General features: G+C 44.6%; 1 protein-coding gene across 1 annotated transcript in view; it reads left to right on the top strand.

The window, feature by feature from the left end:
* Positions 1 to 8,001: 8,001 nt before the first annotated feature.
* The window catches only part of EDAR (ectodysplasin A receptor), a gene marked incomplete at both ends in the record, with an annotated part of 62,411 nt that continues 55,123 nt past the window's right edge, over positions 8,002 to 15,289 (top strand). The window contains one exon of the mRNA XM_082014189.1: positions 8,002 to 8,034. Within this exon, the coding sequence (XP_081870315.1) occupies positions 8,002 to 8,034 (33 nt within the window). The remainder of the gene's footprint in view (positions 8,035 to 15,289) is intronic.

Genomic DNA, 15,289 nt, shown 5'->3' with positions numbered 1-15,289 from the left:
AACAAGAACAGTCAAATGAAAGAAATATATTATATTCATCAGTAGCCAGTTTGGCTCCACACCACTCAGTGGGAACAATTTCATCTTCAGGTAAGCCTCTGTGAGCCCAATTTCACTGGAGATGTCTGACAAGGGTGGAACTGTTACCAAAGCTTGGCCCAACTCTTTTGGCTGGTAGGGTACAGCGTAGTTGTGTTGCTGTTTGCGGTAATGTAGTCTGACCGCAACAAAGAGCTCAGATGAGAACGTGTCTAGCAAAAGCCAGCAGGCTTTTTTTTTTTTGTAGATAGCTTTTACAGAAAACTGCTGCCATAAATAGGCATTATTTTCTCTATTGCAGCTAGATGGAAAACATGTGATGTTTTTATTTTTCACATCAGATTGTGAGATGGTCATTTTCAAGGGATCATACTGAATTGTATACTGTGGAAATCATCTCTCTGAAAATGTTGAACTGAATGCAGTTGCACCATAGAGGTGTTTAGAATCCTCTGAAAATGGTTTTACGTGAAGCATTTCAACTTTACATGTGAGGGTGACATTTCTTGGAGGACTGAAATATTTTGACAGAGTATACAGTTTCTAACTGAACCCATATAGCCATGCTAGATAAATGGTCCAAGTCTCAGTTTTCAAAAAATAGAAGTATAAACTTTTGAAGATAAGATTAATATTAAGATAATGTTTTTCTCATGTTGTCATCAGTGGAGGAATTCCCCTCTAATATCCTCAGCAGAGCTGTTTCCTTTAACCATGCTAGGGTGGAACTGGGTTTCAGATTGTATCTATGCTGCTGCTCTTCTCGGCTAAAGGGTAGATAAATTGCAACATGAGCTACTGCCTATGGCAGAATAACCAGAGAGGTTCCAGCATGACCACACCCCGTGTGAGTCATCTGTGAGGAGCAGGGGGTAGATCAGCCTTTCCATTCACTCCTATTAAAGGTATCCCATTTCTCCCTCTGGCTATTCTCCAAACCAGGCCTTTGCTGTCTTCTGGTGCCCTCCTGACCCTCAATACCCACTATATTTTATATGATGCACCTAGAAGACAACAGGTGCCCCTTTCTACCCAACAGCTCCTGGAGCAGCAGCTCTTGTTGGGGAAAACCCTTCCTTCCTAATACCTAGAAATGTTCTGGCCAGTGCGTCGTTAGGGCAGGGAGTCATTTGTAAAACCAGGCACTTTCTTGCCATGTATATTCCAAAAAGGTAAGTCCCTCTAAAGGATTAGATATTACAGAACAAGGATGGAATTGTGACATTTATGACTGTCCACCTTGGCAAGTATTCTTGACCTGTGCCGATGGTCACTGTGTGGACAAAGTGCTTGGCATACTTTTCCCAGAAAACTAAGAACCTGGCTTCGTACAGCTGAAGGCTAGGACATCCAAATATTTGGAGGCCAAGTAACTTGTTGTTCTTTTGTTTGATTTCTCACTCATCCAATTCTGTAAAAAAACTGAGATCCTGGGCCCAGGCAGTCGATGGCAGAGCTCCCACAAGGGTGGTGTGCCCAGATCTTGCTGGTTGTGTGGCAACATTTAGTGACCAAACCCTGCTTCCTGAAGCATGTTAGCTTTGCACACATTTCTTCTGACTTGACATAGCTCAGATCTTTCAGTTTCTTCCCACCAGCGAAATCAGAACAAAAGTAGAGAGGAAGTTATTTTCACATTCAGGAGTCCATTAGAAACAACAAAAAAAAAGATAAACCAAGACTATTTTAAAGCATTATCTGCTGTTGTCTTTTGTAGAAGTTAAAGGTTTGCCAGAGAATTTTCAAATTTCTGTGGAGACGGAGTCAGGGACACATCCTCCTGATCTGACGCTAGCAAGTGCTGGTTTTGAACTGTCAGAACTGGCACTTTGTGAAGTTAATCCACAGCGCTTGAGTTGAATCAACCGCCATGAAGCAACAGGTTTTACATTACCGCATTACCATAGTGTCTGACCATCTGCAGTGCAAAATCAATAGCAAAGTCCCTGGCGGATTTCATAGAGTTTCTGGCATTTATTCTTTCTCAGACTCAGTTCTGCAGAGCTGAGCTTTTTGAGATTTGGTGCCTTAAATTCTGCTCGTTTCCTTTTTGGGAGGGGAGGGTTGGTAAGATTTTACGTGGTGGAAGGGACTGCCGGAGCTGTGTCAATTTTATAGCAGAGAGGCTTTCTCAGGGCGTCAATGTTGCCCCATTCCTTGCCCCACAAGAAAACTCTCCAGCAGCTGGTGGTATCTTAGATGACCCTTGCCTGATTTGCTGTGCACACGAGTTGTAGAAGGGTCTTGATGAACTGACTACCCAGGGGCCTGCTCTGATAATAAACATGTGTGGGGTAATGTGTTTTGGGCACGTTACTTGAGTACAGTCAGTGGCCACTGGGGAGGTGGGGAGGAAAAAGAAAAGAGTTTATAATGTTTAGCTTGACTACGCTTGTGACATCCTGAAATGTGGATAGACCTGAGACACTTTTGATCTTAAAGGCCAAGATCAACCTAGTTACAAACCTGCAGCATCCAACCCTTCCCAACCAATCGTCAATGAGATGTTTGCTTCCTTACTGGAGCCTGGCATAGAAAGGTATATGAGCTCCAGTTTCTCACTGTCTTTGTCTCCACTGTGCAAGTGCTGGTGGGTGTGCACAGCCTGCAAAACACGTTAATGAGCCTCTGGTTCATTAGGCTTTATGGCCAAGACATGGTGCTGCAAAACTTGGCTGAATCCAAGTCCAAGCCAGCTCTTTGATAAGAAAGAACCCTAGAAAGATTCACCTTTTTCCCCACCTCCCCTGGAGGTTGTGTTGTATATGAAGCTCTGTTAGACGAGCCTTTATCCTCTGTTCAGCAATGTAACAGGCTGGGGACCAAAGCAGAAACATATGGCCAAGTACTGAGAGAGCTTTTAATTCTGACAGTACATCCATCTCTTCCTTCGGATATATCACAAAGAAAAACTACTGAAGTGCCAGTTAAGCATCATACAATTATTTGCAGATTGAGTGTCAGGATTTTTCTTTTCATTTTAAGCAAGAAACGTTTTAATAGTTCCTGATTAGATATTTATAATTATCCAGACTAGAAGGACACATTCCTGTGACATGCTCCATTTTTCTCTTACAACTGTATACACAACACACTGCTTGGGAGAAGGACCGGGGAGGGAAAGAGAACTGTATACTGATAGATGATAAATTGAGGCTTTATAAAAATTGGCTTCTGTCACTGAAAAGAAGGAGATGAAAAGGCCCTGTGCATCCAGATCACACATCTTGGAAGAGAAAAACTGGGACTGCAAAAATATGAGGAACAGACGAGATCAAAGGCTAAAAATGGCAGAATCCCTTAAACTACCTGGTGCTGGTTTACAGCCTGCTATAGTTAGGAACTATGAAACAGATGCCATCCTCAAACATGGGACTTAGATTTACCACTTACAACAAAAAGGAGTTCGAAATTATCATCCTGAAGTAAAGTTTCTTTTCCTATCGGAGTCAACAAAAAAATTTGCAATAGACCTCAAAGCAACAGAGTTTAGTCAGTGCTGAGCACAGTTTAATACTGTCCCTGAAGGGCAGTTGCAAAAGAAAATAACCCAGTCAACCAAAAAAAACCCAGCAAAAAAAACCCCAAAAAAGGCTGGGGATGTGTTTTCTTTTTGCCACTTGAGATTTTGCCATTTCTTATGTCAGTGGGTAGATGGTGACAATGGTCCCCCGGGTTAGACGCGTTCGTATTTCCACAAACAGGAGAGACTGATCCGTGGGCTGCCACCGTCCAGTGGCCCGTGACAGGGGTGCAAGCGAAGCAGCACCACCGTCAGCTGGCCACCCCCTTTCTTTCTGAGCCTTTTCCACCTGCACAGCAGGCATGGCTCAATGGCTCACGGACTCGCCTCCAAGTCACGGGAGTTTACGGGCTGGCGGAGCCACGTGAGCTGCGCCTGGTGTGAAGTCTGGCAGTCTGAAACCGGATTCATCAAGCGTTCAGTTGTGCCAGCTGCAGGAGGGCAGTAATTTCCAAGAGAGGGGCAGAGTGCGCAGCTGAGGGCAGTAACTATCTCAGCTGTCTCTGTTTAATCCATCACCAAGTCTGAGTGTCAGCACCCTCCAAGAGAGACAAAAGCAGAACCGAGTATCCAAGCATTGTGGGGCACAGATTTATTTCATTACATTCAAATACTTCCCTGTGATGAGCCTCGTCTCCTTAAATTTTCCATACAGAAAAAGCATGTGCTAACACATTGCCAATTGGAGGGGTGTATTTTTGTATGCATGTGTAGATCCAGTTGGTTTCTTTTGGATGTAAAATGCAAAGGAAAAAAACATTGTTCTTTCCTTGCTCTCAATTTTCAAAAATTACCAGTTCTCATAAGCAGACCAAAACAGATAACAGATGGCACGGGCTAGCAACAAGGAAACCTAGATGCAAATACAGTACGGTATATGAAGAACGTCTCTGATGTGGCAGGGTTATGTTTTCTATCATGGTTTCTAACCGGTTGTGAGAAAAATCCTGCACTAGCAGTTTGTGGTAATTAATTGGATGTGAAAGGTGTAAATAATTCAGCTGGTGACCAAATGACAAAATTGGTAATAAATAAATAAATAAACGAACATAGAATCATAGACTAGTTTGGGTTGGAAAGGACCATTAAAGTTCATCTAGTCCCACCCTGCCATGAGCAGAGACATCTTCAACTAGAGCAAGTTGCTCAGAGCCCCGTCCAACCTGAATGTTGCCAGGGATGGGGCATCTACCACCTCTCCGGGCAACCTGGGCCAGTGTTTTTACCACCCTTCTTGTGAAAAATGTCTTCCTTATACCTAGTCTAAATCTACCCTCTTTTAGTTTAAAACCATTGCCCCTTGTCCTATTGCTACAGGCCCTGCTAAAAAGTCTGTCCCCAAACATACGGGGGTTCGATCCACCTCCCAGTGAAGCCAACAGGAGAATTTCTGGTAATGTCAGCAGCTATTCGAATGGGACCCGCATGCCCATTTCTGATTTTCATCCAAGGTCCAGATGTACGTAGGCTACACTACAAAAGAAAAATAAAAGTTGCTTGTCTGTGAATGCTTTCCTGGCCCAAGCAAGGAGCCACTGGTTTTCATAGACATCAAAATTGGGCACTGTGCAGGGTCACTTAGAGAAGGCAGTAGGTCCATCACGTCCTCCACATGGGTGCCAAGCAGCCCCTGTGCTCCTGCTCCCCTCACCCTTGAGATCTTTACAATGAACCAGGAGCCACATCTGGGCTGAACTACAGGGTGGTAGCTGTGCGGTGCAGGTCTCCCAGAACTTGTATAAAGTTTTTTTTAATTTTGCTTGGGTGGAAGTCAGACTAAGCACACAAACAGGTATCTCTGGTGCTAGCATCTCTGCATGGGGAAACACCAGGAGCACTTTGAGGAGGCAGTGAACGGTGCCCTTGTGGGTACAGCACATGGGTGAGGCACATGTGGATGAGACATTTAGTTGCAGTTTGATGAGTGTACACATTTTCCACTCACTCCTGCCCGCAATGTCACCTCTGCCTCAGCTTTTAAATTCTGGCCTCCAGAGTAGGGAAAGAAAGCACAGGTTAAAAGAAGCGAAAATCCCACCAGCTCCCCTTTCCACCGAGAGTGAATCTTTTCTTGTAGCGAATGGATATCGGGTCCATCCCCAGGAATGAACAATAGGTGTCTGAGCACCTGCAAAGTTGAGGTCTGATGGTCCAGCGAGACTACAACTGCACGCTTTGTTCCTGCAGAAATGGGTGCTCGCCAAATCGCCGGCGTGAGAGAGAGCACTTGCTTCTTGTGCTGTAGAGCCCTAAGGTACCAGGCCTTCTAGGTAAGGCAAGAGACGGACAAAGGCACTCAAAATGACAGAGCAATTTCTAGTATTTACTCTCTTTGCCTCTACCCTCAGTGCTTGTATGGGCAGATCTGTGGCAGCGAGCACAGCCTTACCTTGTTGGTAGAAGGATGTGGTTAAAAGCTCATTGTTTTTTCTAGAAAATGAGTATGTTGATGTGATGCCAGTCAAATACCGGCAGAAATTTGAGAGTGTCGGTGCAGCTCACTCTTTCGTCGATGCTCCACTTGTAAGTCATGTGCCCATCCCATGCCTTTGCTAGTAAAATACCTTTTCTCTAACCCTTCTCCCATACGACACTGACTCTATGCCTATAGAGAGCATCAACAGTTTGCCACATAATATGAGAAATGTATATGATTCAATTTTTCTTTGAAGTACTTCTTAATACTCGTTCTGCATTCAAGTAAAGCTGTCACTGAGTTCAGTGAGGTTTGCCCATACAAGGAGCAAGGGTTCTGTCCCCTTGGGAGTACGCAAGCCATTTTCTAGTAATTTGTCTGCTAAGATGACAGATTTCCTTATTATAGCACTGAAAACAGGAACTTCACTGTCTTCTAACAGAAATGACTCTACACCTTTATGAAGCTGAGCCAAAGGCACTGCTCTTGTTAGCTGGAGTTGGTGGCTGTTTGGTTGGTCTGGACATGAGAATTATCTACTTCCCCTTCCTCTTTTTTGTTTTTGTTAATGAAGGCTTTATACCTGACTAAAATACATAGCTATATTTTTCCCTTCAGGTCATGTTATCGGAAGCTTTGAGTTGGGGGTGGGGGTAAAAAAGTTCACTTACTAAGTAAGATTAAAGCAATTAAAGGCTGAGGCTCATATTTAATTTTCCCTCGTAGATGCAATTTTTCATGCAGTGACAGCATCAAAACCTTTTCAAGTTTTATAGCTATTTCACATTTGGCAGAAACAACAGGAAACCATCTGTAGCAAAGTAGGATTGTTGTAAGCATAATATTCAGTAATGAAAAAAAGATTAAAAGAAAACACTGTTATCTTTACATGATAGCTTTGAAGGCGCAAGGAGCAGGATGCTTGCATTTGCCCATCTATCTACTAGCATCATAAAATTTTTCTGTATGAGGCAACCGTGTAGAAAAGTTGATTATTTCAGCAGAAGGAAGAAGCCCAATAGGAAATTTGACTTTTGGTTTCTTGTTGAGATTTCCATGATGGGTGTAAAGATACATGTGCAGGGAAGCCTGTATATGACTATTTTCTGTATATCATGACTTACATGGCAGAGCTTATAAGCGCACCCACAACTTCAAGTAGGCAAGCTGTCCCACAGAAAGTGAGAAAGCTATTCATGTTCTTAAGATTTAACTCCACACTCGGGAGTCTTTTCTGGACCAGGGAAATAAAAATAAAGTGTGGGAATTTGGATGGCTCATATTGCCCTGTGTTCTCTTATGGCAAAATATATTTGTTCTTGCTTTGTTGTGTTTTATGTGCTGGAAAGGAGGCATCCAGACTGAAAGAGTGCATACCCATCAGTTTTGCTGAAACTTCCTGAGGGTGCAGTTTTAGGGGTGCTCATGGTAGCCAGAGCTGAATACCTCTGAAGACTGTGGTCAGTCCTGTAAAGTTGTTAAAATACTGTAAGCATGCTCAAATTTCCGATCATGCCAAAATACTCGTCAGTATGTCTGTTCAACAAAGCAAAAGATCAATTTTTTTCAGGTGTGCTCTAAAATTTAACCTGGGCTCTTTTTTCCAAATATGTTGAAATTTTGACTGGTGAATGAGGAGCAAATCAATGTTTCTGTAATTTCTCTGTCACTGACAGTGTTTCACATATTAGCAATCAGTCCTAGTTTTAAGATAGCATTTTGCCGTGCAGAAGTCAAAATATGTCAGGGAACTGCAATATCTTCTTGTTATTAATGTCTTAAATTATAGCTAGACACCCTGTTTTTCCAGTTTTCAGGGCAAGTTATGAAGGCTTTTTTTTCAAGTGCTGAGCTGATGAGACATTAAAGGTTTCTTTTTTGAATAGTTTGGCTCTTGGGTTGCTCCTTTCACTCACACCTGCCCCTTGACTTAGAAATCGTCTCCGCCTCTTCAGCATCAAACACTAAATTTACATAGGCACAAAGAAAGAGTGGAAGGCCAACAGCTCACGCCGTCATTAAGATGGGAATGCCAGAAGAACAAAGCAGCACAATGGTAAGAGAAATATCACAATACCCTACCTTTCTGCGAGGCTGACTAACCAGGGCTTTCCCACAGGAGGGAACGGTGCTGAGGATACCGCAGGATTAGCAGATGCATGTCGGGCTGCTGGCAATGACTAAGCCGGTAACAGCGAGCGAGCTGAAGTTCTAGACATGAGTCAGGTTTTGAACTTGTTGTGGTTTGTAGCGGCTCAAAAGGCTTTGTACAGCATCATTGTACGAGTCTGCGACTGAGAAGTGATGGGCTTACGGCTGGTAGAGCCACTGTCTGCTTTGGAAGGGAATGCTTGCTTTCAGCGAAACGTTGTAGTCGAGCTCAACTCCACGCGTCGCTCACCCACAGCACAGCCTTGGGTGTGCCTCTCACATTATTTTAATGCCTTTGCAAAGTACTCTGGCTTATTAATTCAGTAGGTTCTTCCTAATTATCCAAGCATCCCTGAAGAATTTCAGAGATGCACGTAAGAAGTGTGGCAAAGTTATTACTTAAAAAATATGTGACAAAAGTAAGAAAAAAGCGGTGGGATGATACATGTGTTTACCACCCCAAAGTAAGTAATCTTTTGTATGCGCACGTGGCTTTTTCTTTTGGTATTGTAAAACACCTAAGCAAAGAAAATGAGAGGGAAGCATGGTGTCTGGATTTGTTTTGTTCCTTCAGAACTTTCTGTTCATCCCTTTTAAAACAAATTTTGTGGAAAGACTTGAGATGCTTCCTCTTCCCTGGTGTCGTGAGTGTTTTTGACATTTCTTTTGACAATTTGCTGATGTTCTACTTTTATTTGCTGTTGCCTGTGACTGAACCGGACAGAAATTTGAAGAAAGGGAACAATTGCTGCATGAAGTGACAGAACTGTATTAGTTTAATCAAAATGAATGCAAGAGGAAGGCATCTGCTTTTCCCCTTGCAAAGCCAAGCGCAAAGGCAGTGCTAACAGCTCAAGTTCTCCAGAGATACATACAGAAGCAAAGCTGATATCTGTGGTATCTTCCCTATCTTTACCCACGCTAGCTGGACTAATTTAACCAGTGTTGCACACAGACGTTTGCTTAGCTTCATAGACATGTCCATTTTGCAGAATGGATGAAAGTTCATGAACAGCTACGTTTACAGTATTTTTCATCTGTAGTTTTCACCCTTTTTTGTGTATACAGGTGAAACACCTTTCTTTAATCACAGGAGAGCAATTAGTGATGGGTGTGTGAAAAAGGTGTAGAATAGCAGGCATTCTCTGAATCTGATTCAGGAGCACTCCGAGGTGGGAAGCAGATACTTTCTGGTAGATCATCTTCATGGACTTCATCCCACAGAGGAACTTGGGTGTCTAGCAGACCTGTCACTTCACATGCTAAGTCTTAAATTTAGATCCTAAGAAACGTTGCTCACCTGCACCTTCACCCCAGAGGTACCTACATTCCTTAACACCCACGTTTGCATCCACTGAGTTCCTTGCATGTCTGAACGTGTGCTTCTGGACACGCTTTACCTGGCATGGCCTGCACTGGATGAACAGACCCATGCGCCACGTGTAACTCCTGCCAACGAGAATGGCTGCCCACGCTTAGGGAACTCAGGTGGGAGACTTGGACTTGATGTGCTCCTTAGCCTGGGGAGACTTTAGCTGTTTCTCCCACACCTGGAAGAGATGTCTGTCCATTTCTCTTTTTTTTTTAGCTGTTACATTTTCCCAGGCATAAGCGATTATTTGGAGAGCTGCTGCCTGGTGGCTAGGGTACTTGCCAGGGTGTAGGGAGATGTGGGCTCTGGGGAATACTCAACATAAGATATTTAAATTTTTGTCAGAGTAAGAACTGGAGCTCAGTTTCCAAGCCTTGTCCCAGGTGGTGCCCCAGTTGCTAGGTTTAGGAGTCATGCGTGTGAGTGAGAAAGAGAAAAAAACTGTCTCATGCAAAGCAGAAAAGCATCAACAAGAGGGAGCTGGACAGCCCCTGCATCCGCACTGCCTGACCCGGGGCTTGGGGCTGTCCCCTCTCAGCGGAGCCCTCCCAGCCTGCTCCCAGCCACCAAGGGGAAAGGTTTCCAAACTGCTGTTCAAATAAAAGAGCATCCTTTCTGCAGACAGGCAGAAGCATTTGGCCATGCATCACCCCATGGATGACAGGGTTATTAGGTGCAAAGGTATGGAGAGGTGGTAAGAGGGTTTCTGTAGGCTGGTTTTTGTGGGGAACCTGGGGGACTGGACAGCAAAGCCGTGCAAGGTTCCTAAGCCTTGCCAGGGTCATGGACGAAGCATATCTGCTGGCTTTTGAGGATCTCTGTTTTGAGGCATATAGCTCTCCCCAGGGTCTGGCTGTAGGAAGGGTGCTGCCACCTCCTGTGGCTTCCATGGAACACTGAGTCCATCACAGCACTGCCCCTGCTGTGAATCTGGTCCTCAGCCTGATCCCTGCCAAAACAGGGAGCTTGCTTAGGACAAATGTGCTACAGATTAGCCCAGGGCAGATTAAATCAGGGAGGGCTAAGAGGCAAGTAGCTCCAGGAGCACCAGCATGGATGAAGGTTGATTTCTGATGGATCGGTGTCTTGTGTCTGATTGCCAGCTCCAGCTGAAGCTTTCCCCACTAGGAGATTTGCAAAGACCTGTCTGCCATTTGCAGCCTCCTCCCACCCTGGAGCACACCAGGTCCCCTGGCCCGGCCACCTGCACCATGAAACCTCTGGGGACTTGGTTCCTCCCTGCACCGTCCAGGTGGGCAGGGCTGCTGGGGAGAGGGGCTGGGGAGTGCACAGGTAAGCCGGGGAGGGCGGGTGGGAAATTATGTTATGGCCACACAAGCAGCGTTTGCTTTGGAATCCAGTTAAAACTGGGGGAAATACACCCTGTTTAAAAAAAAAAAAAAAAAAAAAAGTCCTCCCACAAATATCCAATAACCCCGTGGTTTTGGCACTCTCTTGAGAGACAGGAGTTCGAAGTTCAGCTCCCTGTTCAAATTAAATGGAGGGGATATTTGATGTTGTCCCGTTTTAGTCAGTGTGTCATACTACCCCACTAATAAATTGATCTGTGGTAACCATATACTCCTCTGAAATGTGCTAACCATACCCTGTATGCAAGCCTTTAGTGCTTACTAAGAAGAGTAGCAATAGTTTTTAATTTGTTCAAGAACAGCTATTCAGAGTGCATGTAGAGAGCACAGCTGAGATTCAGGAGCAAGATGTTGCAGAGGAAAACTTCAGTGAAGGAGTAATATAGGTGGTATAAATGTGGCTGTCTTAGGTTTTCATTTCCAGCCTTTTGACTGCTTTGAAGTAAAAATGGTCTACAGGAATTATAATATTTTCTGAACACTGAAGGTAGACTTCAAAAAACCACTTTTATTGTAGACTCTTTGGTTTTTATTTAGGAGACTTTGCTGAGTGCAATAATACACTTTTCTCTTAGTAGGCCCACTGATTTCAGCTGCTGATACTGCTCCATGGGCAGGGACAGCACGATCTGGTCTTTACATTTTGAAGACTGAAGTTACTCCCTTTTGGAGAAGTTTGTTTTATTAGGCACATAAATTAGAGGGAGCCATTTTGTAGCTCTGTATCCAGCTTTGGCTTCTTCCTACAAGAAGAATAAATGTGCGGGAGATAAACAGGACCTCAGGGATTCAGGTGAGGAGCTTTATACATGTAACGGTCCGAGCAAGGAAAACGCACAGAACTGGCTCCATGCGAACAGGCAAACTCAGTCATTGTTCCCTTAAAGCCTTAAACTTACATCACCATGAGGTGCCAAGAGGCAGGGAGGTCTTATGGCTTTTTTAAACGGATTTGTATACCCAGTATGTCATGACATGACAACAAAAATGAAACGGTTTTATGAGGGTTTTGGTCACTTCACTACACGTCAATAGTGCAGAAGAAAAGTACAAAACACGGCTTATTAGTAACAAACAAAAATGCTACCCTTTCCCTTGCGCACTGGTGGGTCGAGCTTTGACGTAATTAAGCACAACATAAAAATAACTCAACTGTTGGTACTATCGTTTATCATGAAAGGATGAGGTCTCTGTAATGCATGGTTTTAATTAACTGTCACTTGCTCTTGAAGTTGAGATGCGGTATACACATTTGGCACTTACTTAGGCGCGTACATGAGTTTTTGGAGGTATCTTAGAAGACAGAGCCAAGACAGCCAAAAACTGACTGTGAAAGTAACCTCAGCGCGCATACGAACACAAGCACTTGCTATCCATCGAAAGCTTTGTCCTTTAAACAAGTCTCCTGCTTGCATCCTTTTTTGGAGAAGAATTAGCTTTCGCTGTTCACCATTTAAAGCACATCACTAGAACATGCCCCCAGGTCTCTGCACAGTGTGACATTTTAGACAAGCTGCAAAAGAAATGTAGTTCCTCAGTTGCTGTTGTGCACTTCATAGTTGTACCTTCCAGAAATGTTGCTTCTATAACCCTTTACTTACTTCAAGCAAACAGTCACGGAAATAAGTCATTTTCTATTACTGCGTTTTGCTATAGAAGACATTGCTACAGATACAAGTGTGATTTTTCCGCCGCTTACGCAGGGCAACGCATTTAGTCAGGCTAAGCCATCTTCTAAGAGCTACCCCAGACCAGGGCCTGGGGGACTCCTGGGGGCTGCCTGGACCGGGCAGGCTGTCCTCAACTCTCGGGGAGGAGCGGGAGTGCCAGGAGGCAGGGAGGGGCTCTTCTCACAGCCCTCACAGGCCATGGACATGACTGTGGTGTTACACTTCACTCTGCAAGACGATCTTGACCCTACCCACCCCTTCGCGGGCAGAGCCCGACGATGCGTCATGCCACGTTGCCCTGGTGGCAATGGGCCCCGAGCAGGGGAAGGTGAGTTTCCTGGGATTCGGCTCTGGATCATTCTGATGCAGAGGCAGCACGTGCCCGGTGTGTCTTTGCCACCTTCAGTTTACGGGAGAGTTGAACGCCTGTGGAGAACGGCCGGATGAAGGGAGCAGGTAGAGCAGTGGATCAGGATTGCAGCGCACGTGAGGGCCGGAGGAAAGGATGTTCAAATCCTGTTCGGGCTCCCCGGTGTACAAAGAGCCGCGGGGACACGAGCGGGGACACGGGGTGCGGGCAGGGGCAAGGGGTGCTGCCTGCTTCCCACCAGTGTGCTGCTCCAGCAGGAGCAGAGTCAGAAAAGGCGGCGAGAGGGGTAACGCGGAGTTAAAGAGGAGGAGCCATCAGCACCACAGAGCGCATGTGTCGAGAGGGAAGCTAAATAAATACAAGGCAAAGGACTGAATGGGGACAAAACTAGCAAATGTTTGGAGGACGAGGAAGAAGGTGGCTTCTTTCTGGGAGCTGGAGAAGGAATTGCTGGGGAATCCAGGGCATTTACTGCTTAATTCATTGCTGATGCTCTCATTAGGCCAGGAGGCCCTGATATTGCCTGTAACTTTCTTGAAAAATAAGTGAGTTATTTTTAACAGGCATGTGGCAATGGAGCAACTGCCTAGAGCCACGTATTTCTGTTTCTTGCGGCTCCCTGTGAAATAGGGCAAGCTGAAGTGGCCTTGTTAACACTTTTTTTTTTTGTAAACCTGTCTTCTGGTTATTGCATTTGACTTTGGGTTCAAGCAGCATTCTGTAGCGTGCTGTCAAGAGCTGAATTGTCAGAATGAAATACTGAATGCTATTTCCTCAGATGCTTGGTGTCGGAAATTATGGAGGCTCCAGGCTAAGTGTCCACAATGGATTCCCGTGATTGCTGCCGTGGAGCCATGCTCCATTTTTCAATACATTGGTCATGGGTTGATGAACTGATTTCTCTGAGAACCTTCTGCTGGCACCAGATAGAAGACATCATCCTCCAAGGGGAAAAAAACAACCAAACAACAGAATACCCCAACGGGAAAAAAAAAAAAAAGTATAAATGGCAAATCTTTCAAATGTGAAAATAGAACAGGATACCTGTGGCCAAGCTGAGATTGATGCTGCAGCTCCACAGGCAGTTACGTCGATTCAGTTCAGCTTGAGTGTAGATGTATCTCCTCCCATCCTAGTGGGTAGATGTTGAACATGTTGTACAGGCTCTCTTCCCACCCTCCCTTTTGCCCTATTTTAAATCTGCTATGAACTTAACCTGCTTTATTCAGATGTGTAATGGCATGAGGTTTATGTGCTAGCTGGGACATGCAAGTACCTGGAGTCCTAGAAATGCTCATCATTTACATTCTTAATAAAACATAATTTAAAAACCTAAATATAGAATGTGGTCTATAACTGAAACGGATTAAACCAGCTCCTTTTCCCCATATCTCAACATCCCAAACATCCCTGTGAACCCAGAAATTTTCAAAGAAGCCCCATAAAGGCCTGGCTCCTAACTGCTTGAAAAAGGAGAATCAGAAAACCAGATCTAGAGCTTTCTGTTGGGTCAAATCCAGAACATGTTGATGGGTCCTCCTCAATGGCAGGGCCAATTTGCGATGCTAGAACAACCCTTAAGCATCCTTAGTTTTGTTGTTAATCCTGTATTGCCTTTGGGTCCTGGGATCAAAGATAGAGATTATGAAATGCTTGAGAAGGGCAAGTTTTTCTGATTTTAAGTTTTATATTATATCTGTGATTTTTCTGCCTTCTTTTCTCTATCAGTGTGGTTTCAGACTATCTCCTCACAAATGTTTTCGAGTGCCATGTAGTAACACAGCATTATTCCAAATGCCATGACGATTCTCCACCCTGGAAAACCCTCTAACTGGTTCTGCACCACGAATGGCATCCTTATGCCCAGCTTTTATTCGGCCTTTGTGCTATACAACGATATAGAAAATAAATACCTTTGCAAATTGTCGGGTGTTATTCTCTCTTTATGACAGACCTTTTCTGCCCATGTCACTTCAAAGCCTTTGGTAATTAGTGTGTTATCTGCTAATACTAGAGTTTCAGCAGCCTGAGCTCTGGGGCATTAAGTTGTTTCTCTTCGTCCTGACACTGTCCCGAGCACTCTCTTCTTTCCCTCCTTTCGTTCCCTTCACAGATCTCAGTGGTCTGTGGCTTTGCCTCCCATCAGATGGGTTCAGCGTAATATTAAGTCCTGCTACCAAGGGTTTTCTTCCAGAGGAATTTAAGAGGCTGAACGAAAGTGTCTAACCACCACTTGCTTAGGGAGACGATGGGTACGCCTAAAATGAGGAAACCAGGCTTGTCTCAGAAACCCCGGGGATGGCATGAGCTGATGCCGCAATCCTTCTCCTCACCTCCCACCGGGTCAAAAACCTCCTTCCAGTCCCTCACAAGCAGCG

Source organism: Phaethon aethereus (genome assembly GCF_964289735.1).
Source record: "Phaethon aethereus genome assembly, chromosome: 1".
In the NCBI taxonomy this organism is placed as follows: Eukaryota; Metazoa; Chordata; class Aves; order Phaethontiformes; family Phaethontidae; genus Phaethon; species Phaethon aethereus.
This window is presented reverse-complemented; position numbering and strand designations above follow the sequence as displayed.